Source organism: Pleurodeles waltl, chromosome 11, assembly GCF_031143425.1.
Source record: "Pleurodeles waltl isolate 20211129_DDA chromosome 11, aPleWal1.hap1.20221129, whole genome shotgun sequence".
In the NCBI taxonomy this organism is placed as follows: domain Eukaryota; kingdom Metazoa; phylum Chordata; class Amphibia; order Caudata; family Salamandridae; genus Pleurodeles; species Pleurodeles waltl.
Genome location: NC_090450.1, coordinates 144,719,130 through 144,745,700, shown reverse-complemented (window position 1 = coordinate 144,745,700; position 26,571 = coordinate 144,719,130). Strand labels below are relative to the sequence as shown.

The following is a 26,571-nucleotide window of genomic DNA, read 5'->3' as shown; positions in this document are numbered from 1 at the left end:
GGTTGGGACGTTTTGTGATGACTCCCACCAAACAAATTAGGGGAATTAAGTCAGAAGCTTGCAGATTTGCTTTTGTAGCCAAAATTAATTAAAAGTTTCTTGTGGGTGCCAGGACATGATTTTTTAATTGGAAGAGAGAAGCTAGGCTCCTCAGGAACCAGGTGCTAAAACTCAGCAATTGTATGGAGCGATAGAAACTTTGTCAGATGACCAAGGTCCTGTGGCTCACTCTACTAATGAACCCACTCCAGAGATCCGTGTTTGGCCCCATGCTTACAGGTTTGAATCCAAGTGGGTCTGTTAAGTGGGTCTTTCCAAGGGCCATAAAATGAGTTGGATATCAAGCAACCAATTGCTCCATATAGAGGGTGCACAGGATGGTCCAGAACCATACTCGGGGACAGCTGTATCAATGAGCCCTGGCCAGTCATTAAGCCTGTTAGACCTATCAACCTTAGGGTGGTCTTCCCCCAAACATTTTGCTTGCTTTGCCTCACTTTTGCTGATCTGTTTGTTGCTAGCCTTAGGAGTCTGGGCACTTTACCACTGCTAACCTGTGCTAAAATGCATGTGCTCATCCTCAAACATAGTAAAAGTGGTGTAGCCACAATTGACAAACTTCGTTTATTTATAAGTCTGTAGTAAAGTGCACTATATGTGCCTAGGGCCTGTATATTAAATGCAACTAGTGACCCTGCACCACTAATTGTGCAACCCACTTAAGTAGTCCTTTAAACATGTCTTGGGGCTCCCACTACACAGCCTGTATGCAGTTTGACTGCCATGTCGACTTGGCATTTAAAACCTCTTGCTATGCCTTAAACTCCACTTTTAGTACATTAAAGTCAGTCCTAAGGTAGTCCATATGTAGCCCACATGGCAAGGTGCTATGCAATTAAAAAGGTAGTGGTAGTGGAAAACTCCCAAATTAATTAGTTTTTCACTACTGCGAGGTCAACCCATCTCATAGGTTCACATTGGGTATTCCTTATTTCATGAAAGGAAGTGTAATTCTTGAATGAGAAGGAGTAGACTTGATATGTTTTGGACCTATGGAATTATATGGATCAATCCTCTTTAATGGTATAGTCTGATTTACCCCCCACTTCAAAGGCACAACTGGGTTTAAGAACTGGACATCTGACCCTACTAAACCAGTACTCTCCTGGACCTCTGGATACTCTGCCAGGAAGAAGGACTGCAGTGGAGCTGCAAGGACTGCTACTCTGGAAGAACTGCTTTTTTTCCAGTGCTGGCCTGCCCCGCTGCCCCCTCTGCCTGGGTGAGAAGAACTGGGCCTACACAACTTGAACCCAAAGTGACTCAAAGAGCTTCTCTGCTGGTCTCCTATTCTGAAGTCTGAGACATGAAAAGACTTCCAGCAACTCCACAACAGCACCTGGCCTCTGCCAACTGTAAGTCTTCCCTGCCAAATGGTGCTGATCCAGTCCTAGACCCTTGGAAGAGGATATCTCTATTCTGAATTAGCAAAATCCACACATTGCAGTTACTGTGCCGGTTGGAAACACTGCATCTCTCCTCAATGTGACGCATAGTCACTGAGAGCGAGGATATTGCAACACTGACTGTGCGGCTCAAGATTGATGCACCGCCCTAATCACTGGCTGCGAGACTCAACTATGACATATCGCCACAGGACCCACTGCATCACTGACTGCTATGATCGGAGCAGATACACTGCCTGCACATCGCCTCTGCTCCTTGCATCAGGTCCGATGTCGACACATCCTCCATCCAAAGGTCCTTTTGCAGCAGGACAAGGCTGGTACCTGTAACCGAACTGCACTACATCGCAGTTGGATTCACTTTCCATATTTGACCCAGTCCAGAGCGACCAGATAGCACAACTTGGTGCTTTAAGCTTCTAAGCACTAGATTTGCAAATATACTTAAACAATTCTCATCTGGACTCCTTCTTATTGGATTTTATTATTGTTTTGTTCATGGTTGACAAATAAAATTGTAACCTATTTTTCTAACTTGGTGTGGAGTGTCTGTGGTGTTTTCCCTGAGCTGTTTGAATTGTTGCACAAATACTTTACACATTGCCTCTTAAGTTAAGCCTGCTTCCTCTGTGCCAAGCCACTGGAGGGTGAATACAGGTTAATTTAGGGTGTGTGTCTGACACCCTGACTAGGATTGTGGTTCCTGCTGGGACAGGGTACATAACTCTGCAAAACCAGATACCCAATTACTAACAAACCCTTTCACAGACCATCATAAAAACGACTGATTGTACAGGAACCTACATTACAAGCAAATTAATAGACCATTTTTAGGGACATGGGACCCAGTACTTATAAAAAGGCGAAACTGGTGAATTTTGAGGTCCCATTGTCACAAATCTATCCTTATCTGGTTTGCCCCACCTCTACAAGGCTAGGACTATGGGGCTGCAGGCTGCCTCAAACAACTGAATAGTGTGGGGAGGGTATAGGCACCAAAGTCAGCTCTGTCGCCCTAAGGGAGAAGGCCAGGAGTAACAAGTCCCAGGAAATGGCCCCCTACAATGCATTCTACTAACACACAACACATCAGTAGTAAGTACCACCTAGGTTTCTGGTATAAAGGAGGGCATGAGCTGTCAGTTTGCTGCTCCACTGAGAATAAGGGCTCTGCTATCAGGAAGCTTATATCAGCTCAAAACAGGATTATGAAGAGGGATTGTATGTATTCAATCTGCACCAGAGTTATTTTTTGTATAGGTAACTGTAATTGTCCTCCATACCTCATTATTCAAGGACATAGGAATGAGTCTCTGATTAGAAACCCAGATTAGAAAGCTGTGATATGATAACAGTGCTCTAAGTGGTTGCGCATATATTATCAAAATTGAGATTTACACATGCAGGCAATGTGTATTTTGGTATGACAGAAGGGCTTCACAAACTAAGGGAATCTTGAAAATGGTATGGTTATCCCCCACCACCCAGAGTGATTCCTTTCAGTGACCACTACAAACCTTATAAAGTATGAAAAACTTTCTCCACACCAATAATGAAATGTACTCCAGAAAAAGTAAGCAGCACCCCTGGCAAGCTGACACACATAACACTACATTAATAGCACAGAATACTTTGGTGGACTAGTAAGTGGAACAGATATGGAAATTATGTCCTCTGAAAGTTAAACAAGGTGTAATTTACTGCACATGATGAACAGTATTTGTTCAGTGGAGCAAACCATCAAATAGAAATGTGACTCTTGCTGAAAAAAAAAAAAAAAAACTACTCATCTGCTGTTCATTTAATTATTTGCATATAGTTATTTTGCACATATTACATTTTATGGAGAAATATTGCTCTGCTGTAAGTGCCTCAAGTATCTGGATACTTCTTTAGTTCCCCTTCATAACTACCTGTAAATCCCATGTGTTGTACAAATGTTAGGTTTACTAATAACATGTTTTTGATGAGTGAGCCCATGTAAAAGGTCTGAGTACCTCAGAATGCCTGTGTGCTGCAATACATGGCAGATGAGAGCATTTTTTGCCAGGCTGATTTTGGTTTCCAGTCCATCCCTGGAAGACCCAACTATCTCTAGCTTTGGTGAGCTCCAGAAATTCAACTGTGTGTAAGAAGTCATTACTTCAAGATTAAGGCCAAGGTTCAAAGAATGCAGAACTATGCAGTCTGTCTCATTGGTGGGCAAAAGATCACAAAATTTGTCATTATAGACTATCAAGTCACCGAAAATCTTGGTCTTTGCTTTCAACCCCCATGGCTTTGGAAAGTGCTTTGAAGTATCACTGGACTACAGATCAGTATGTACCTGAAAAATGTACATTATCAAAGGAATTGGTTCTTTTGTTATGCCACTTCTGTGAAGATAAGGGTATTGAAGGGATGAATGCACTGCATTCCATTAAAAGTGTGTTCATCCAGCAACTACAACAGCCTGTTTTCGCAAGAGACTAAAGCATAAGTAACAAACAAGCACTCAATCCTGTAATCTGTATTTCATATCAGCAATGAACTGAACAGTCCTGTTGGTGTAGCATGTGTTATTTAGACCCTTTTAAAATTATATAGTATATTAAGCACAAAAATAATCATTGGTTCAAACAGAATGAAAAATACCATACAGCTCAATATTGCAAATAACCCACATGCTTCCAAAATGCCTACTCACTTTTGCTGTTAAAATCATCAGGCAGAAAGTAAGTACGGCAGGCATCCTGATGATGGACAAAAGCAGCATGTACGTTTCCTTAATGCTTTGAGTTTCTTCTTTGGGTGGCTTTTCTTTACTGTTTTCCTTTTTCAAAAAGGCAACCAGGGTAGTAGTTATTAAAAATACAGCTCCCCAGAAAAACATGAAATCTGAAAGAAGAGCAGAGTTGTCAAAACCGTCCTGAAATGAATCTAAATCCTCAATGATTTCTTAAACTGTTTGATTCAGATTAGAGTACACTCGGGTCAAGATGCCTCTTATGCAAATTACCCCACCTGAAAGCATACAGAGAGAATGAGAAAAACAAATGGAAGCAGAAATATGGCGGGGAGGGGTTGGGTAAATGGATGCGTTGATTAACTTAACAAACCTAGAAGTATCTATCCCAAAGTATCAAAACAGTTACCTAAAGAAACTGGCATATATACAAAAGACACAGAGGCACCAATCCCCAGAGATCAACAGAAGACATAGGCAACATAAAGAAGGAAACTATGTACAGAGACACATACAGGCAAAACATTACACACAAAAAGACACACACGAATGGTGGGACGGACGAATGCACACTTGGTTCTGGAGTAGAAAATACTCATGTCAGCCATTACAATTTCCTGCTGCAGGATGTCCAGACTATGAAGAACAGAACAGAGGGTGATGGGAAACTAGTCTAATCACCACCATACTAGTTGAAAGTCCCAAGAGGTTGGAGAGGTCTCACACAGGTTGTGATCCTAATGGGTGGGTAGGAAGGTCTGGGGGGAGCAAACAGGGTTCTAAGATCATGGGCCCTTGCATGCTTCTGAGATGACCACACAAATGGGACTTTGAAGGGGACTGCGGCCGTGGGGAAATAGGCAGAGGATGGGACTGAGATTACTAACTTTACATGATTTGCATTGTGCAAGATTCTGCAAAGTACATTTTTACCAAACAAAATAAATGAAATTACAATCTGGCAGATTTTGCACGCTCCAGATTAGCACTTTGACTCAAGAGTCTTCCATGAGGAGCATTCTTTCAGTTAAAGACAAATACAAAATGTACAAAACGGGGTAGCGAACTCGGTTATTAGATTGTGGAATCTGATGTAACACTGGCAAAATCCCATGACCTGCTGTCAAAGGTGATATGTGATCCTGTTATGGGCACAGTTGGTGTTGTTGCTGTGACTCCTCATTATGGAATAATTACCTTGTTCACTTAGCACAACAGGAAGTACAAACATGCAACAACCAAGCATTGGTTTTAGAATTGTGTGGCGCCAGACACATACAAACACCTCACTGTTCATAATTTGCAATGAGGAACTAAATAATCTTAGAGGTTCTTGAACTCCAGAAAATTTACAAAGAATCTGCCACCCTGTTAAAAGACCAAACCGACAATGAGAAATAAAAATTATATGAAACCAAAATTGCACTGGAAAGGTCAATGAAATAAAACACACCAAATTAAAGCGCAAAATCCACTATCAACCCCCTACATCTTAAACCTCAAAGCTACAAGAAAGGACAGTCACACGTTTCCATGTAAAATCAGATACATGCAGTGAACAACACACACATACAAACACCCACACACTTGCATTTGTACGCAGAAGCTTAATTTACCAATGCACACAGACCTGTTGTTGTCCAGACACATTGACCAAGTGACATGCAAAGTCCTTTGCATACAAGCCAACAGACAGAAGCACAGATAACGCACTCAAACACTGAATGCAAGGGCACAGAGTTATACACTAAATCACCCAGTACAGAACAGACGATACTCACATAGGCACAGATGGATGGTGGGGCAAAAACCTGCAGCGGTTGACATTAAGCTGGAAGGATAGATTGAGGCTTAACCTTTATAGAGTCTACAAAGATTCGTTTTCACATGAGATACAGAAATGAGTGGATACTAATAGAAATTTTATTCAGGCTTATTTACAGATCAACACAAATATTGGAACCCAAATACCCAGATAACCCATGGAGACACCGTCAATGTACCTTCATGTAAAATTAACACACGCTGGCAACTAAACAGGAAATCAATAGAGGCGTTGACTAACCAAACCTAGAAGTATCTATCCCAAAGTATCAACACAGTCACCTAAAGAAACTGGCATGTATATACAAAAGACACAGAGGCATCAATCCCCAGGGATTAAAAGAAGACATAGGCAACATACAAGAAGGAAACTATGTACAGAGACACATAAAGGCAAAACCTTGCACAAAAAAAAGACACACACGAATGGTGGGACGGACGAATGCACAATTGGTTCTTGAGTAGAACATACTTCACAACCACCTAATGTTTTGTCCCTCTGGGGAGGAAATCAAATTTAAGCAAAAGCAAGTCAACGCTCATTAAATTTTAGTACTCTCATTGGAGAAAGCAATTCTACTGAAGGGTGGGATCTGCCAGTTTTTATGCCAATTACCAACTCTTTACCTCTTTGAAATTATTGTGTATTCTTAGAAATATATAGCACTCAGCAAGCTCATTGTAGCCTTGGCTTCATTCATATAAGATACAAAAACCCCATTTCAGTGCCTCCATGTTCACCAAAGTCTATAAACCAAATGCATGGTGTTCGTTGTACATGGAGTGATGTAGCAACCCATGTTGCAGTGCAATCATGAACTTTACTGGGTTTAATTTCAGCCCAGGGAACACATTTAGTGTCTATGGCGTTGTTAATTTTATTTAGCAAATGAGTAAGGAGGTGCTTACCACTGTAATTGTGCAAAAGCTGGCTAATAAAAAGAAATACAACATGGAAATCAGCAGCATTTATAAGCCAAACCTACAAATCTGGAGCTCAAAGCAATAAAAGAGCACATGGAACAAACAAAAATTGCTTGATGGGGTGTGGCAATTTTTTTTTATAGGCATAGATTGTAATGTTGGTCTTAAAAACAGTGTACTTGGGTTTAACAGCTAGAGTTAAGTGGATGCAGCAGAACATCATACAAATCAATGTTCCTAACAAAGAAGGATAAGGGAAGAAAAAGCTAACTTTTGAGGGCGAGAACCCTCACCCACCCAGAGGAGTGATGCTTTATCATAGGGTTCCTCCTCACACCACAACAACTTGGTGTGGGCTACAACTCCTGAACAAGGAGGAGCTCTTGGATGCTCAACTACCCTATGAGAATCTAAGGTGTAGGTGAGCTAAGCACAGTGCAAAGAATTAACATGGTGCAGTGAAAACTAAAACTGTCGCCGAATCAGACCCATCAACTTTCTCCTCATCTCACAGGGGTGGGGGTTCGAAAAATGAAGTGAAACCGGGAAAAAATGCTTTCCTGACTGCAGTATTGGGTCCAAGTCTGGGACGAGTTTCCTCCTGGCTTCACAAAATTATTATAAGTTCCTGGGGTCAAATCAGAATACTTGTGGCAAAACCCACTGTAAGACACGCATCTCACTGCTTTCAATCCATATATGTATCTAGAGGTGTACTTACTGGAAGAGGCAGTGTCTAAACACTGTGTATTAGGCACAGTTCCTAGAGATTAAATAAGCGTGGGACCAACCAAGAGGGTAGACTGGTGTACAGGCTTACAGTTTCCAAGGACTACCAATGGGGTTAGGCCAGGAGCTGTGACAGACAGAAGTTTCCACAGCCCCTGGATAAAGATTTTATGTTTCAATATGTGACTACTGACTTTACAAAATAGATGATTTTTTTAACTTCCTCGCATCTAGGACAGGGACTTCCACACCCCGCTTTCATTAGGCTTCTTCCTTCATGAAAGATCTCTCACAGATTGACCTCCTCTATAGCCAGGTAAGTGGTTAGTATGGCTGAAACTGTAATGCTCGCAATAACCCAAGACAAGTAAGGGCCCTATTATATACTGAAAAAATAGTTCAAGAGCAGGCCCAAATCCCTGAAAAGTGTCTCTCCTCTCTGAGTGTTGCAAAGTTGATCTTCTCAATTCAAGTACATACCATAAATTTACACATCACTCCTCTTGCTCAATTCATTTATGTTGTAAATGTCCTTTCTGTTGAATCTCGCTCTCCAGAAGTAGGTTTTACATTCTAGAGATCAGATGTGCCTCATCTGTGACATTTTGTAGCAGCTTTTCGAAGAGTGCCAATGGACAATTCATTGTCCATTGGTCTAATGCATTACAAAGCTTTTGTGGATATGTGCCTTTCTGTTGCCCTCAATTCATTGTCTGTTTTGTATTCTTCAATGGACGTTTCTTTCCCTTTTTCAATCAAGTCCTGCTTTTTATTACACCATGCTTTATGCCAGCAGCTAAAAACAGTCCTATCCATCCCCTAGCCCAAAATCCTACCTGCTCAGCAGCTGAGTCAACAAGAGAAAGCTTGTGAGCCCTTACTTCTTCCCAGTTTCCATTGTTACCAGAAACTTCAAAAGATTAAACATTTTGTTCTTAAAATATAACAATGTATCCCCTCACACGGTCATCCCTTCAAATGCGAGTCTGGAAAACACCAATGATGCTCAATCTCTGCTTCTTATATTTCTAAAATGTATCTGAGGCGAGACAACTAATAGTATGCAGAGAAGGTGGGTACACCAAGCATTTTTTTTTTTTTTTATAAACTTGACTGTAGGCAACTCTGGTCACACTCGCTCTTTTTTCCTTTAACTATGAGGTCCGTACAGATTAATTGTGACAGGTTTATCAGCAGTTTTTTTGGCACAGTGGAACTTTTAATTTTGAATGTATTCTAAGGCTTCTTCCTTCACTAATATTTCAAGACATCGTCTTAAAAATACTTGGCTCCATGGCCATTAGGAGGGACACAATAATACAACTCGAGAATCAGATATGGTGCTCACAGTGAAGTTAAGAGGGATGAAGAAAGGGTTGCAAATGGTTCCCATGTCTACTCGAGTGGGGGGTGACAATTTATGAATGACCATCTCTAATTGAATATGGGGTGAACTGAATTAAATGCTGATTCTCCTCTTGAACAGAAGGCTGTAAAATATTTATCTGGTTGTGAATGATGAAAGTAAACTAACAGTTTTATAAAAAGTGTGCCAATAACGAGGTGTTTTGGCGCTAGCGACAATAGGACCACAGTGGGATAGCAAGCTATTTAAGAGAGGAGCTAAACAGCCAGGGCTTCAAACCTTACCTAAAAAGGGTGAGACTTGATTACAATCGGGTATCTGCTGGCAGAGAGTTCCAGAGCTTACAGGCACAGAGTGAATACCTTTTGCCCCCCCACCTCCCCCATTTTGTTTTGAGGACCGTAGGTACGACTACCAGTTTACTGCATGAAGATTTTCAATCACCCTCTGGTGTGTACCATTTAAAAAATATTTTGTAGGTACTGAGGTCCAAAGCCATGCAGAGCTCGATGGGTAATACATCTGGCCTTACACTTAATTTTAGCAGAAACAGGCAGCTGTGCAAATCCCAAATTGTGTCAGAGAGGGGGCATTTACAAACCACTTCCAAAAAGGGTAAGAGTAATTTTCGCTCCCAGGCATTTATAAAGATTGACTGCCTGCCTCAATCACATCAGAAAAGATCTGTATATCTATCGTCCTCTGATGCTTGCAATACAGACACAAAATTTCACATAGGTAACTAGCAGTCTTTTTAGTACGGCAAACAGCTGCGCAGGATCTTACTGTTGAGCCCCACTCGGTCAGTCTCTTATAAACGTATCTTTAATGTTCAGTAAATTATTATTCCTGTGTCAAAATAGGAACACATTTGGTGATAAAAATCATTACTGGAGGGGGATGGACTGCTTGATGCAGGGCTCTCGTTATGGCGAGTTTTATTTTATGAGGTCGAGCTATTTTTAGATCCCACTCGAGCATTCTGGCAGGTGGACAAAGAAGTGGTGTTCTGTTCAGACAGAAACTGAATTATCAATTAAGATGCCTCTAAATCTTACTCTTGTCACATCTGCTCTGTGCTCAGACACAGAGGTCAAAAGTCAGTTTGTCTTCTTGCAATGCAAATACTTTTCCTTGTGACTGCAGAGTTCCAGGATTTTGTAAGGTGAACTGTCTGACCAATGTGATATGAAAGGCTTTTGGTATCAGGTTTTTCCCAACACACATTTATATAACTATTCAACGTAACAAACATTTAAAAATATAATTCAGTAGCTGTGAAAGACCATTTTTTTGTACTTATGTGAGATTAAAAATATTTTTTAATAGGATGTTTTCTGGAACCCAATTTTCACAGATTATTTTAATACACTATATAGTTTTATCAGTAAAGCAGCAAGTTAGTGGGAAGGTATTAGGACAATTCTTGGAAATTTACTGTCTGTAAATAACAGTGCGCTACCACATCATGCTTTAGTAATCTATTTATTTAAAGTGAGTGTGTAACCATAAACCGAGAAACACTCCAGCCCTGATGGCAAAGCTACTAGTAAACTAAGAGACAAGTCATTCATGGATCAAGTGTACCCTAAATGTGGGCTAGATTTATTATACATGTAGCAAACGTTTAGTGTATTTAATCAAACAAAAGAGGATTCTTTTAATAGACATGCTGCACTCACATATTTGAAGGTGCAGTCATAGTTGAGAGTGAAGAAGACTGTAAAATACAATATTTGCCTAGGATCACACAATTTGAGACCCGTTTCTGGGTCAAGTACATTACAGTAAGGTCGAGTAGATTGTTCAAGCTACTTGAACTGCAGGTCTAGTAACATTTGTATGATTTTTCGAGGCCTGCTGTGTATATATAATAAACTCAAACTGTTTGGTTGAATTCTTCATAGTTTCTAGTCTTCAATGAAGTCAGTTTAATAGATTCAACCAAATACTTACGCTTATTTTCAATGGTTTGGTATCTTCTTGGTAATGTTAACCTTCTTCAGTTGCGAAGGGTAAGGGATGTTTTACAATAACATTTACCTTATTAAGTCCAGTTGCAAGTAACATCTTTGGCCACCAGTCTTAACCAACACCAATGTGTTAATTAATATGTAGCTGCCAAATGCAATCCCCAGACCACAGAACATACCAAGTCTACAATGCCTACTAGAATTTCAATTGTAAAGAGCTTCTGGGAATCTTTCTTACAATCTTATGACCCATGATTTGTGCCACCAGCAATTCCTCACAAGTGTAGCTCAATTAAGATTGATTTGAAAAATGTATTGTTATAATGTACCTACTCCTACTGAAAATTGCTGCAAGTGTTTGCTTTTTTGCTGCCGTCCTTAAAGCATCTGCAAGTATGTCTTCATCACACAGCAGAAACTATCCTCACCGCACACACATACGACTTGTAAATAATCTCAACAGTTGCTGCAGGTCTGAGCATGGGGTAGTATATTTTGTATGTAGTTCTTTCTGCTCATGAAGCAGAACGTGTTTGCAGATGTTGATGTGCTGTTTCAGACCACTTCCAGCAATAATTTCTGACATCTCACGTATGGGTGCCACCGTTGTCCGAGCAGAATAGTGCTGGGTTTCCCCGGCACCCTCAGCAATAACACCCCGGGAAGTCTTAGGTCGGGTAGATGTGGGATGGGACAAGGAAGGACACAGAGCAGGGGTTGCCCACTGTAAACACATGCACTCTTATGTAGTGCAACAAAGAAAATAAACAAGCTTCAAGAGACCACGGGTTTGTCTCGAAGGGAAAAAAATAAGTTGGGGGTTTAACTAGTACTTTCATATTTCTTTCAGTGTGTTGAAAAACTGAGAAAAATTACTATTATTCATTCAACACACGCTGGGAACTGACATTCTGCAGTCTAACACCCCGTTTCAGCCTCAGAGTCACCACCAGCCCATTGAAATAGACTGGCACTGCCAGTGGGATATTTAAAACAAACAAAAAACACCACAATGGAGAGCTGGAGGAGGAGGGGTGGGTATAAAAAGAGCAGGGAGCAGGGGGTCTGGAATTTAAAAATAACAGATTATCAGGGGAGGGGGCATTAAAAAGAACTTTGTCAAATAGCACTATACACAATAAGGACACATTGCAGAAGTCAATGGTTGCTTCACCTCAGGAGCCTTGCAAGCTGCTACTTGTCCAAATCATGCCCAGCAGAACACTGAGTAAATGAAATGGTGTTGACCATGTTACTAGTGCGCAAACTTGTTGTGCTCAAACTAAACATAGATGTACACGACTGCCAAAATCATTACCAAATGCCAGTGCAACTTTGCAGCTTTAGCCATCGGCAAAGGAGAAATAAACCAGTCAGCACTCTCTTTTGATTCAATGGAATGTTCCCACTGCAACAGCCTTTTCGAAAGCAGTAACATTTTTATTTGTTAAGTAACTGACTTCCGTCTAAACCTCCGGGGGCCAGAGAGCAACAGGAGGGTGGGTTTAAGAACAATGGGGATCGGGTGGAGGGCCTGAAATAGTATTTTAAACAACACTGTGGTTCGAGTATGAAATACAATGCCGGGGTTCAAGTCTGGTGTTAATATTCAATAGATCTGGGCAAATTAGCTCTTCCCTTTGTACCTAAAAAATTAATGTGTCCGTGTGTCTTGCAGCTGGCTCGTGTATATAGCCGACATATCTTTGGAGTGCAAGGACAAAAGTAAAAACATGAATTGCCAAACAAGCATAATCACAAAGAAAAAAGTAGTGCCTTAAAAAGGAGGAGGGAAAGTTCTCAGGAAGGAGTACTTGGTCCAAGCTCCACTGATGATAAAACAGAGAAAAGACGAACACAACAGGAAATTGAATGCTGCAACCAATAGAAAGCAAGGTAAACAGAGTGACAAACATACGAACAAATGAAAAGTAAGGGCAAGATGAAATCCCCTTTTAAGTTATATTTCCTTTACAAAAGATTTCACAGGCACCACACACTCGCTGTGCAGATGAAACCTAACAACCGACTGCTTTCTCCCCACCACCATGGTGTTGCCTGTAAGGATTCAAAAGGTCCCTTCCAAAATAAAACTTTTCCTGTTGCAAATCTGTTATCAATCTCTTTGAGATGTCTGTAACTGATCAATTGTTTGAGAACACTACAACCACAAATGCAAACCACTGACAAGCAAGAGCAAGTCACAATTAGGCAGGGATGCCTGTGTTACATACACAACTAAATCCAGTTCCCAAATGATCATTAAACTCATTTTGCTAGTCAGGAAGGCATTTCTGACTCATTCAATAAATTTAATACAATAAATATAAAAGTATTGCGCTGAAACCCTTGCGGTTCTGCGAATTACAGAGTCTGTTAACACAGTAATGTTAAGTACATTGGGCCCTTAATCTGGTCTGTGTCATTTACCACTATGTATCACTCCTACATATACAGACAGCCTTTAGTGCACCAACTTACTACAACTTGAATTCTAAAATAGTGCTTCCTTGAGCATGATGGCTTCATTTCCTGCACGTTTCAACTGCAATAAATATCGTTTTCCTTGCACTGTCAAGTCTTAACTGTTCTTTTCTGCTTGTAGAACATGGCCTTTTAACTTCAATGTTAGTACACAATCTGTTGTCTTTGTTGCTTATGAGACTCTTACATCTTAGAACTCTTCTGTTGCAAGTAGACCGTTTGTAGTTTAATATCAGAGCCAGTTTAGATATTGCAGAAATTCATCCTACATTGCATTGAAAAATATGCAAACACTCCCAGACCGAGCATGAAACGCCCACATACTACACAAGAGTATGCAGCATTACCAATCTGATCCCTAAGATTTTGAAAAGTTTCCTGTACTGCAGTTACTTTTATGTGCCCCTTCTTGAAAATGAACTGTCACCTTTTATAAAGTTTCACCCTGGCCCTGAAGTGTTAAATCTGCAAAAGAATACTCTAATGGATCTCTCAAAATACCCCCATGGGAGACAGTTATGTGCCAGAGTTTCTGCTTTTTAAACCATCAGAGTCCTGTGAAGCATCTTATGACCTCCCAATGACACCATCTGTTGTATGCACTGGCCCCATAAATATGTAAAGCTGTGCATATGAGATAAATAAGTACTCCTACTAAATTGAAATGTGTTTGTTAAAGTTCAACCACATCTAAATAAAAACATGGCTCCGAGAACTGCAGGCAACATGGTTCTGAACAAACAAATGACATTTGACCAACTCATAAATTATTTACAACATACAAGAGTATTAAACAAACATACCTCCAAGAGTAACAATTCCTCTTTTCTGTGGCTGAAATCTTAGGTATTTGTTACAAAAGTCTGGAGATTCAAGTGCCAAAAATAAAACATTGCCCATAAAGTACCCAGCTGTTTGACCCACTGAATTGCAAGTCGAAGCATAGCCTACATTTTCTCTGGACAGCATTGTTAGCGCCCAGCCATCTACAGCTATGTCTTGAGTTGCGGCCAAAAACTCAAAAAGAAAAAACGTTGCTGTCAACAAAACAATATCTGGAACAGGATTGTCTCCGAGTAGAGCGTCCATTCGCGTTGACAAATACATCATGAAAAGCCCCAACAAATACTGTGTTGGAACAAGCCAAGATTTCCTGCGCCCAAATCTTTTAATGTAAACTGCATCCACCAATGGGGCCCAGAGAAGCTTCAGGCTAAAAGGCCAGAACACAAAACTGAAAAAAGCCTGGTCAGTGTAACTAACATTCTTGGTCTGCAAAATCAAGGGAATACTTCCAGCCAAACCCAACGGTATACCCTGTAGGACATAAAGAAAGAGCAACAGCAAGATATTTCCCAGTTCTCCTCTGTAACCCATGCAAGGTCTTGAAACAACTGAAGCATCACAGTCTGGCAGCAAAGCTTCTCGATCGTCAACAGTGAAGGCAGTACTGCAATTTAAATTATTGGTGATCAATTCTGGATGCTGGTAATGCTGTCGTCGCTGTCTGCTGTCCTGGGTTAGAGCAGGAGTCATCTCGGCTGGCTAGGTTACTCTTTGATGCAGAAAACCTACATCTGGGGAAAAAGTAAAAGGTTTTGCTAAATTTCTAAATGTGCAAGGTTTTATACAAAGATTCTGATGTCTGTTGTATCAAGAACGATTTGCTTTTACACCTTAAAAATAAAACTCAATCACATAAGCGTCTATCAAACCTTGGCAATAGGAGTTGGTTGTTCAATACAAGATCATCCCCTATTTTCCTAAATCAAATAACTCATATTCTACTCATCACAATACTCTACATCCCGATCATGAGAAAATACACAAAAATGTGCTTGTTCACTCAGAAAAACATTTCATGGATGGATGGTAAATGCTCACTACTAAGCAACAAGAAAAGAAGTGACTAATTAGGTTTTTAAAAACTAATTACAAGTGAATTGCAGTAGCTCACAATGATTTCCACTGATCAGAATTAGTTCTCAGAAAAGATTGGAGACCCGTGGTTTAAGTAATTCACAAACGAACTCAGGCATTCTTAGTACTAAGCCACCCCTCCCCTACTGGGAGGGCAGTCTATAGCCAGGAGCTCATTTGTTACCTGTCCTGCATGTGAACACATCTTGCAATACAAGTATGTTGCAATAGCAGAAGAAAAATACAGCGTAGAACATCCATTCTCATTTCCTCTCAATGACTGAATAATTAACAACTTGAGAGGTCCTAGCTCGCACACCCCAAAGGGTACCTGTTCTTCAAATACCGACACCACAGTGAAAAACAACAAAGCCACATTCCATGAAATGCACTGCAACCAACCCACGAAGAGGACGTTCGTCCAATAAATCTATCCTCCTCCGACTAGAAAGTTGTTATTATTATTAAGGAAGGAAAGCGTACACCTTTAACAAGTGGAAACTAGAGATATTAATGTTACCGCAAAGAAGCCAGAAAAAGCTAAACACAAAGGATACTTTAAACAACTCGTACACTTTAAGTAACTTGACACAGTCTAGCTAAATATAATTCAACCTTGCAACGAATGAGTATTATGTCTCTTTAAATTACTTGCTTAATATCTCTAGGAAAACTGTGAATATATTCACCACAAGTGAAACACTCAGGTCATTGTCCGTAGCAGGCTTCGAACCCACCAGAAGTCGTAATGATACAACGTATTTCCTGCTCGGCCAGATGGCAGGTTAACGCAGTCATTTAAAAAAAACAGCATTCGCTGCACTCTAGAGATAAATATCAATAGTTAAGCGTTTACCTGTGATTCCGTGACGAGTCGACAGGTGTTTCCGTCTATACAGTCGAGAGAATCCATTAGTCCACGTGTCCGCTACTTACACGTAATCTAAACCTAGCATCAATCGTCCGTTGTTGATCTTTTACCGATGCCGTTGGACTGTAATCTGGACACTTCCGGGTCGTATAACCACCAATCCCGCGGCACAGCATATTCTAAAAGAGTTGGCTGGCAAACGGGAGGTACTGTTAACTTGTAATATAACCGCTGATTGGAGCAATACCGGTAACTGAACCAATCATACTACGCCACCCACAATTTCTAACAGTGACGATTGGTTGTAGAGTCCGCACGTGCTATCCAACGCAGCCCTAAGCTTAAAGTTTGCGGTGTTTCCCAGTTTCGAGCGGTCTAGGCGTGGCTGTGTGCGGTGAGCTAGTCACAGAATGGGCGGAGGCAGCTTGCCTTGAGTCGGACCGGTCAGGCTATTGCCGTTCTGGAATAGAGGGACAGAGGAGATACGGAAGAACCAGGAGACGAGGTGGACGAAAAGCGAGTGTTTGGTGACAATGAGTATCCTGTCGTGACTCCCCCTTCGGTTGCTGTCCATGTTCCTGGGTCACACAACGGGAATGAAACAGACGGAGACCGACAGAGGCCCCGCCCCCGCGTGCTGGTTTCTAGGAGAGGGCGTGAATTTGGCATGGTTGTGTGGGTCACATTTCTCAAGGAACCAAGCACATTACTTTCGAAATGGCTCCCATATCCCCGAGGAGCTTCCGTATTTGTCATTGAGGGCCTTCTACATATTAACGGATACAACACCACACACATCACCTGTGTTCATTCAAAACCTTTTAGAAGAGTTTGTCATCGGTGTGGTTGACTAAAATTACCATGTCACGCAGTACGCGTGTATTCTATAATGCTCGGTCACTATATTATCTTTACGTGCACTTGCCACTGAGTAATTTCATTTTTTTTTTAAGCGAATAGATTACAAAGGCGTGATATATAGACTTTGCCAGTACTTGTTCTTTGTGTGAAAGAATAATTACAGAACCCTGTTCTGCTGTTATTTTCCTTGCCAATACGTTTAATTTTAGAAAAGAAAACGAGGCAAGTGATGATAATATTTGAATGATAGTTTACCAAATTAAAAAAACAACACTTCCGTTTATTTTAATTATGACAAGTGGCGAGCCCTGAGCTTTAATAATCTAGACCAGTGGTTCTTAACTTTTTAACTTGGAACCCAAGCCATTTCTAACGATTTTGACCTCAACAGTAATGTACACAAAAGCTGAACTAACCATTTCTCCTTTACTCGAAACTGAATATTTAAATATGAGCATGACTACACAACAATATTCACATTCATTCGAGATTATAGCTTTCACCAAAAGTGGTGGGACATAAGTAGTGACCTGATTGACATGACACCATTTATGCTTGGTATGGATATAGCTGGAGACTATGCAAGTGACAGGATGAAAAGTCCAACATTACATAAATGCTAGAGACCAGGGGTTTATTATGTCTGAGTATTTGTTGCCTTCTGGGAAGTCATACTCTGCCTGTGAAATTATATGAGCTAAACTCAAAAGTATAGGTGTGCTTCCTTCTCAATACAAAAAGTGTAAGTGCTTGTCTATAAGTACCTGTCCATATAAAGCAGTCAGTGGGAGAAAATGCAGAGAGGAAAGACTTTAACAACAGTTTACTAGGGTATACCTGCATAGATCACCAAGAAGTTTCTTATAGAAAATTATTAGCAATTCTAAAATGCTTACAGTTATTGTTAGAAATCAGTGGTTAGCGATCATTTGGGTTCGCAGACTTCAAGTTAAGAACTGCTGATCTATATTGTAGCTAAAACTGAAAATATGACATAGCCACCCCCTAACACTGTGTGCAATATATGTAAGTCACCCCTACGGCATGCCTTCCAGCCTTAAGGGTGCATGTGAGGATTTAGCCGAATGAGCAGACATGCCTCTGCTATGTCTTTGTCGATTCTTAGACATAGTAAGTGAGCAGGAAAGCCCTTTAAAGTACATGTGGTTGACACTGGTCACAGCGAGTTCCCCAGCTACATGACTGCTTCCCTGAAAATAGGGATGTTTGGTATCAAACAACTTGTATTAGTAAACCCTCACTAATGTCAGTGATGGATTTATCAATACATGCAGCCAGAGGGCACTTTATGGTTCAAATTTCTTTACTGAGTTTCAGCAGGCGATATAAACCAGGGATGAGTTATGCCAAAATATTCTGCAGTGCTGCGCCTAGTGCAAGGCGAATCTGGCGTCCCTTAAGTGATTTGAGTGGAAATGTCAAGGGGCTCGGAAGGCCCAAAACGATGTTGGCTGGGAATCTCTGAAGTTGAGTGGTCATGCGACAGTCTGTTTCGTCCAGGATATCCTCCCAGTATGGAGCCACCTTTGGACATTCCCAGAGGAGGTGTGTCAATGTATCTTGGTCTTTGCATCCTCTCCAGCACAGAGGTGAATGTGAGCTGTCGCTCCTATGGAGCTGAGCCAGCGCGAGGTACCAATACGTGGCTATTTTTACTGCGTTCTCCGTGTCTGCTGTGCTGAGTGCTGTGTGTCTAGCCCTGTAGTAGATCGCCTCCCACTTTGTGGGTGTGAACCGTCTCCCCAGTTCTGTCTCCCATGTCACCTGGCCCGGGATTCTAGATTGCGGGCCTGCGGTCTTTAGCAAATCGTACAGGTCTGAGATTATTTATCTGTTGTCTCAGTCAATAACCATCTCTCAAACTTCAGAAGCGGTCGAGATGCTCCCTCGCGCGTCATTAGATGCATCACCCAATGACGTATCTGGAGCTATCGCATTCTCTCAGTCTCGGGTAATGACTGTGCCTTCCTTAAGCTAGAAAAGGGCATTATGCCCTCTTAGTCGAACAAGTGTCCGATGGAGCAACATTTTGGGGTGGACCAGAACCGGTAGGGGCCTTGACTCAGGCCCGGCGTGAATTCCAGGTTCCCCACTATGGGGTCAGTGGAGACAGGAAGGTAGTGAGATACTCAGTGCGGGCCACTTGGTCCCATGCCTTCATGGTTACTCTGGTGATGGGGGAGGAGTACAAACCCCGTGGTCTATGGCACTGCGGAAGAAAGGGTATCTTCTAGAGGGCAGTCCCCGCGATTGCTCGATCCGTAAAGAGCCATCTCCTATCGGACTCCGGCCAGGACCACCCTATCAGATATCGGAGTTTAGCCACCCTGTAGTACTGCCGAAGGTCCGAGATGCCCAGTCCTCCCCTCAGCGGGGGTTGAGAAGATAGGTGTCTGGCCTTTCTACGTCTCCCACAGGCCCAAATGAAGTGGCTAATATCGTGCTGTAGAGCGTGTAGGGAGCCGGGCGGGGATTCCGCCAGAAGCGTCTGAAAGAGGAATAGAGCCCTGGGCAGGACCAACATTTTTATGGCGGCTATTCTCTCCAGCCATGGGATGGGATGGGTTCTCCACTGGGCTAGATCTTGTTTGAAGCTCTGGAGGAGGTGCTGATAATTCAAACGTGAGGACTCCGCAACTGTGCTAGCTATCTGGATGCCTAAGTATGGAATGGAATGTGGTTGCCATTGAAACGGATATCGCTGGGCCAGCAACCCCCACCCTTTACTTCGGGAGCGTGAGGCTAACAGCCTGTGATTTTGAGGGTTTATCTTAAAGCCGAAACCTCCCTAAAGGTCTCCACCTCCCTCAGAAATGCAGGCCGTGCCCTCAGTGGGTCAACCAGAGCCACCACCACATCATCAGCGTAAAGTGCTAACATGTGTTCCTGCCCTCCAAAAGTGGCCCCGTAATCTTTGGATTGTCTCTCACTCGCTGCGCGAAGGGCTCCATGTAAAGAGCAAACAGCAAGGGGGAAAGTGGGCACCCCTGCCGGCTCCCCCTGCCCACTGGGAATAAGGCAGAGGCTATCCCTTTGACTAACTGAGGCCTTCGTGTGACTATACACACTAGTTATCCATGCTCTGGACCGGGGCCCCAGCCCAAAGTGCCCCAGCGTTGCCTGTAGGTGTGGCCAGTGGACCCGGTCCACTGACTTTTTAGCATCAATGCTGAGCAGGATTTGTTCTTTCCCCGAGTGCTGGGCTTTATGATGTGCATGATCTGTTTGGTATTGTCCCCGCACTGTCTGTGTGGTATGAAGCCCACCTGGTCTGGATCCACCAGGCCGGGCATCAGCGGGCTCTGGCAGGAAGCCAGGATGCCCATGAGCAGTTTAATGTCGACGTTGAGTAGGGAAATGGGTCTGTACAACCCACTCTGGGATGGGGTCCTTCCCAGGTTTTGGGATGACCACGGTAGCTGCATCTAACATGAATGCTGGTATTGTATCCGGTCCTGAGATAGCGTTAAAAAAGTGACTCTGTATCGAGGCAAGCTCACCACAGAAGGTTTTATAAAAACAGGCCCAGGAAGCCATCTGTTCAGAGGACTTCAAAGTGTCCAGCCTGGCTACTGCTGATATAACCTCCTCAGTTCGTATAGGAGCCTCCAGCGGAGCTGCATCATCCACCGAGAGGTGTGTCGTGTGTGCGCCATTGAGATACTGCCAGGTGGCATCTATGTTGGACGGTTGGGGAGTATACAGATCCCAGTAGAAATCACAGAATGCCGCAACTATCTATGTGTCACTGGTCTCCTCTGTACCATCCCCTGATCTCACTCTCCACCAATATGGCTTGCCTCTGGGCACGGTCTGTTGGCCAAAAGGTGTCCGCATTTTTTACCCCCTGCCCCCAGTAAAAGGAATGACGCAGCCGGAGTGCTGCATACTCTGCCTTATCAATTTTTAGACATGCTAGCTGAGCCCTGGCTGCACCTCGCTTTCTCCAGACCCTCAGAGCTCCAGTACGTTTGTGAATCCTCTGGAGCTCTGTCACCTCCAGCTGTAGCTGGGCCCTCTTCTCTCATCGAGTCTTGTTGTCTGCTGCTGATATCACAATGAACTCGCCCCTCATGACCGCCTTCATCGTTTCCCACAATAGGGAGATCGGATTATCGGCTATGCCGTTAATATCTAAAAGGCTATAGATGGCCTTCCGTATCTGGACCACTACCTCAGGCCTCGACAAGAGAGTGGCCCTGAGCCACCAAGGTCAAGGGGCCCTGGGTTGTGTAGGAATGGTCAGTGTAAGGGAAACTGCTGCATGATCCGACAGGGCACATGGTTCTATAGCTAGCTCGTTCAAAGTCTGTCGGATGTCTCCAGTACCCTAGAAGTGGTCAATTCAGGCGTAGGTTTTATGTGCGTGGGAGTAAAAGGGGTTATCTCTGATTGTGGGGTATTTATTCTGCCACAAGTCACTCAGGCCAAGCTCCCCCAGTCTCTGCAGACCCCTCGGTGACATAGCTTGGCCCCTCACCCCTTCCGCCCCAGTATCTGGAGGCCGACCTGTCCCCGTCGTTGTTGATGACAATATTAAAGTCACCCCCCATGTGTACCTGTTTGTCCTGCATGGTCATAACCTCACCCAGTGCGCGACCTATGAACCGCTCCTGCTTCTCATTGGGTGCATTGATGGAAGCCACGACGACCTGAGGTGTATCCTGAAGGACATTAGCCAACCCGGTATTTCCACGATTTTGTCTACTGCCTTCCCACAGGAGGTCGTGAAACTAAGAGTGCCACTCCCGCTTCCCTGTTCTCTTGTGAGAAAAAGTACTGTATTGGGAATGCCTACGAACGTAGCCTGTGATGGTCTGAGGGACGTAGATAGGTCTCCTGCAGGAGACACAGGTCCGCCCTGGTGTTTTCCAGATAGGAAAGGACGGCCCTTTGGGTTGTTCAGACCCTTAACATTGAACGTTAAAACTTTAAATGTGCTTGGGGTGGTGCAGGCGCAAAGTCATGGGCCAGTCTGCCTCTGCCCTTTCACTAGGTCCCTCTCCCCTGATATGGCTATTGCGTTTGGGGACAGCTCTCCGACCACTGAGCTTTGTATGCCCCTGTGTGGGCTTTGTGGCCCCCCCACCCCCCAGAAATATCTTTAAACAACAACATTCTTAACACCCCGTCAGGTGGAGCCGGTTCCTCTGGCATAGTCCAGAAAGATAGTCCATGGTCTGCAAGTAGAGTACCCCGGTTGCCACTCCACCACCAACTGCCCCCCCAACCTCCCCGCGACCCCACCCCGTCACCCTGTGTCTTGTTGCACTCGAGGCCACTCATTCCACCCCCCCCCCCAATCAATTGTCACTGAGTCCCCGGTGAGGGACTCCAGGACTGCCCTTCGCTCTGAGGCTATTGTCTCTGCATCTGTCTTGATGTTCTTTGACAGGACTCTCTGCCATCGATTGCGCCTGCGGTCGGGTCTCAGTAAGTGCTAGTGATCCTCCGAAAGCATCTCCAGTTGCAGCAGACCACATGCCTTCTTCAGCTAACGCATTTGGTGGAGTTTGCCTTCCCATGGAAAGACCAAAGAAAAGGGGTGAACCCAGGAGTAGGAAACCCCTTTGTCCCCGAGATATGAGGTGATCGGCCTGAAGTCTCTACTCTTTTTTAGGGTAATTGCTGCCAAGTCGTGGTCGAGGAGCAGTGTATGTCCCCGAAACCTCAGCGGGTGTTGCTCCCGCGCCAGCCGGAGGATACGCTCCTTAAGGGGGAAATCGTGGACACAAACCAAAATGTCAGCTGGGGGTACATGGACCTGTCTTGGAGGGCCCACTCTGTGTACTCTGTCCATTCGTACCTCCCTAACCAAGTCCTCCCCCCAAAATCTGGGTGAAAGAGTGAACCGACATACTGGGTGATGTCGTCTTCTTCAGCCCTCGTTGGGGCCCCCCGGAGGCGAATGGTATTCTGCCATGAGTGGTTTTCCAAGTATGCCGTGTGAGCTTGAAGCATGATTTGTTGCTCCTGTAGGCGGATGACTTCTTGCTGGAGATGTTCTACCTCCTCATTGCGGTTGTGTTCATGCTCTTCCAGGGTGGCCATTCTCTCTCTCTCTCTGACTGCTTATAGCTTGTGTCTCACCTCTTTCAGATCCCGGAACAAGTCGCGCTTTACCACCTGTAGGTCTTCTTTCAGAGACAGGAATAGCCCTTCAAGAAAAGACCGCATGATTGGGCCTTCTCCAGCCTTGTCGCCCTCTCACCGAGCCGTAGTAGGGGTACGGTTGTCTCCCTCCGAGTTACCCTTCGTGGTCCTGGCCAACATGTCTTTAACTGATCTGTCTTTTTTGGGGTGAGCCAAGGTGCGGGCCCCTTTTCTCTGACCTGTTCTCCCCGGAATTACGTGAGACCCCCCCCCCCCCCCAATGGCGACTCACCACTGGTCTGGGGTTTTGCTAGGTCTCCCCTTTCCTCGCCAAAACTCTCGGGCTCTGGTGAGGTCCGAGCTAGTAACCTGCACTGCACTTACTTACTGCACTGCATCTCCTGTCCCCAGCCACTCTTTCTGTGTCTTGTTTATGGATCCCTCTCTCGCCCTTGGTGGGGCCTCCTTCACTGCTTTGTCACCTGGCTTCGGTCTTCTCACTCCTGGAGGAAGGGGGCTTCACTGCTAAGGCGTGGGCCGCCTCAGTCAGGGTCACTCACCTGCATCTCTGCTCATCTTTGCTTTGTCAGGGCCTCTGTGCGGCCTCCATGGGCAGCAGGTCAGGGGGCCCCAGTGACCCTCCTCTCCTGTGGGCTCACCACCCTGTCCTGTGGCCTTGTGGTCTCCTTTGCGCCCGCGGGTCCAGCTTTAAAGGTGGGGGGAGGGCCCCGGTCAACATGCTCTCTTCCCCTGTGCCGCAGCACCCATCTGCCCACGTGTGCACTGGTTCTCGGGGGGCCCTCTGTGCTGTGCACCTTCTCGCGCAAGCTCCAAGCAGGCCCCACGCTTTCTCCATGGGTCCCCGGGTGTCCACTCACCGACCTTGGGCTCACACCCGATCTCAGATCTTGGGAGCCACGCGATCACGGGCCCACTGGCTCACCTCCTACCGCCAGCAGGCTCCCATTGCCGTCACTCTCGCCTCTCACTGGCTCCAGGTCCTTTTCTCTCCTCGGGGGTCATGCTTAAACTGCCCCTGGGGGTGAGGTGGGGGGGGGGGGGGGCCTTGCGATCTTGGTATGCAGATCTGGCTTCACTCACAGGAGATATGCCGACCCCTGGCCCAGGGCCAATTAGGTATTTAGGGAGGTGTGTCTACCCCCTCAGGTCAGTTCCACCCCTAAGGTGAGCTGCCATATTAGTGTTGGTAGATTTAGAAACTCTGGAACAGGGTTATGCCCACCCTATACTCCCCAAAACACCCCTAAATTTGTATTTAGGAGAGTCCCTGGCACCAGGGAATCAGATTACTGCTGACCTACGAAGTACACCCAAGAGCCACAAAAGTAAAGCACCTTACTGGGCCCCGCCCTGTCTTCTGTTTCCAACAATTGACTAGTCCTGCAATCTGCTATTCCTCCTAAAGCCTTGGAGGCCTGCCTTCAACAAAAACCCAGGAACTCTCATGGAGCCACAGAGCTGCTTCCTTGCATTTTGAAGACAACTGTTTGGACTATGGCCCTCTTAACACCCAACACCACTGCACCCATGCAGCACTGCCAGAGTTGAAGTTGACCAATGGTGCCAGCGTGGTTTCCCAGCCCTCCAGAGACAAAGCCCACCATGGGCTTGCCCACTGTGGCCTCACCAACGTGGCGTGCAGGCTCTGCCCCTTCATCTGTGAATGCTTCCGGTAGAGAAAACCCGACACTTCAGGATACCTCTGCACTCACTTCCCCTGGGCCATGGAGAAGAGGACTGAGGGTGTCCCTCCGTCCCTGAGCATCTCAAGACTTGAACCCCCCTATTGGTTCTTCCTGACTGGACACCATGTACAGACCTACAACCTCTTTTCAACCAGCCTGATCCCCATTGTCTAACATTGGGCACCCAACACCATACTACACCTCTGCACCCGACAATGCAGTGTGACCTGTTTGGTGTGGTCCTAACAATTACCTAATACTTACTTTAAGTTCAGGAGAGTGGTCCCATAAGTCACTGTACTATACCTCAACACAATACTTGTATTTCTCTCCTATGGAGAGAAAAACAAGTACTGCATTCAGGTATAGTACAGCGACTTATGGGATATTGCAGCTTTTCAGAAACTGCACTGTCTACTTTTCAAAACTGTTGATTTTTCTTGCAAAACGTACTTACCTCATCATATTGATTCTGGTGCCAAAACTTATATAAAGATACTTGTTATTTTTGTAAATTGGTGTAAATCTCTTTCTTGAGTCATGTCACATTTGTTGACTGGGTGTGTATTTGCAAGTGTCTTTCATTCCTCTCTGATAAGCCTAAGGCTGCTGGACCACACTACACCCTAAAACATTGGAATTGCTTGAGCAAGCCCCTGTCCACTAGTAAGGTAACCCTTGACTGCACAATAGATCTCAATATGATATATCATATAAAGAGCTGGCTTCCGACAGTACCATACAAATAACCCCTGCTTCTAAACTCGGAATCCAGTGTACATTTCAGAAATATATAGGTGTCCTTCATACCCATGTTTTGCTCTTGATATTTTACCATATGAATTGCACTATACTCTGTTCACAATGAAAAACCAATGTAAGGTGCAGCTCAGTTGTCAGCTGTGGGTACCTTATGTTCTTGGATAACCTACAAACCCTATATATCCTCACAACCAGAAGAGTCTAGCAGACATAATAGTAGTTTATTTGGGGAAAACCTTGATGACAGAATGACCCCTTGCTGAATTCAGAATTTTGTTTTTCAGACATCTGTAGCTTTCTAGGATCATCCACGGGTTCCATACAGGTTTCTACCATAAACTAGAAATTAGCTAACTCTTGAGTAAAAGCCCGGGGGGGGTTGTTTAGAAAGCCCACGGACACCAGAGATTACTTAAAAATAAATAAATATTGTATTGGTAGGGGCTGCCCAACTTGGGCCGGTCCATATCCCCCTCCACCCAAAAAGGGTAACAGTCTTTCTGCCCCATCCCACCGGTTTTGTAGGGGTAGGGGCTGCCTAGTATTAGCATGCCCCCCTCCCCTCAAAAATGAGAAAACAGTCTTTTTGATCCACTGCAGACTAAAGCATTTCACCCCAATGGCAAGCAAGATGATATTTGATTTTGTTGGGTGTGGTTTTTAAAAATAAGGCCAGAAGAGTTTGGCTAACTCCCCATATCATCCCACTTGCAATGGTGAACAGCTGCACTTTGGGGGCTTGCAGGGCTCGAAAAATCATAAAAATGTTACTAGACCTGCAGGTCGAGTAACTTAAATAATCTACTCTACTTAATTGTAATGCACTTGACCCGTAAACGGGTATCA

The 26,571-nt window shown here is 44.1% G+C and overlaps 1 protein-coding gene across 3 annotated transcripts in view; it reads right to left on the bottom strand.

Annotated features, from left to right (window-relative positions):
• The window catches only part of SLC33A1 (solute carrier family 33 member 1), an 89,083-nt gene that overhangs the window by 57,407 nt on the left and 5,105 nt on the right, over nucleotides 1-26,571 (bottom strand). Inside the window, exons 1-3 of one of the 3 annotated variants that reach the window (XM_069213301.1) lie at nucleotides 16,268-16,433; nucleotides 14,295-15,068; nucleotides 4,153-4,343 (exon numbers count right to left, since the gene is read on the bottom strand). In XM_069213301.1, the coding sequence (XP_069069402.1) occupies nucleotides 4,153-4,343; nucleotides 14,295-15,027 (924 nt within the window). In that variant the 5' untranslated portion in view covers nucleotides 15,028-15,068; nucleotides 16,268-16,433. Of the gene's footprint in view, nucleotides 1-4,152; nucleotides 4,344-14,294; nucleotides 15,069-16,100; nucleotides 16,125-16,267; nucleotides 16,434-26,571 lie in introns of those variants that run through there. The other 2 variants (XM_069213303.1, XM_069213302.1) reach the window with 2 other exon arrangements.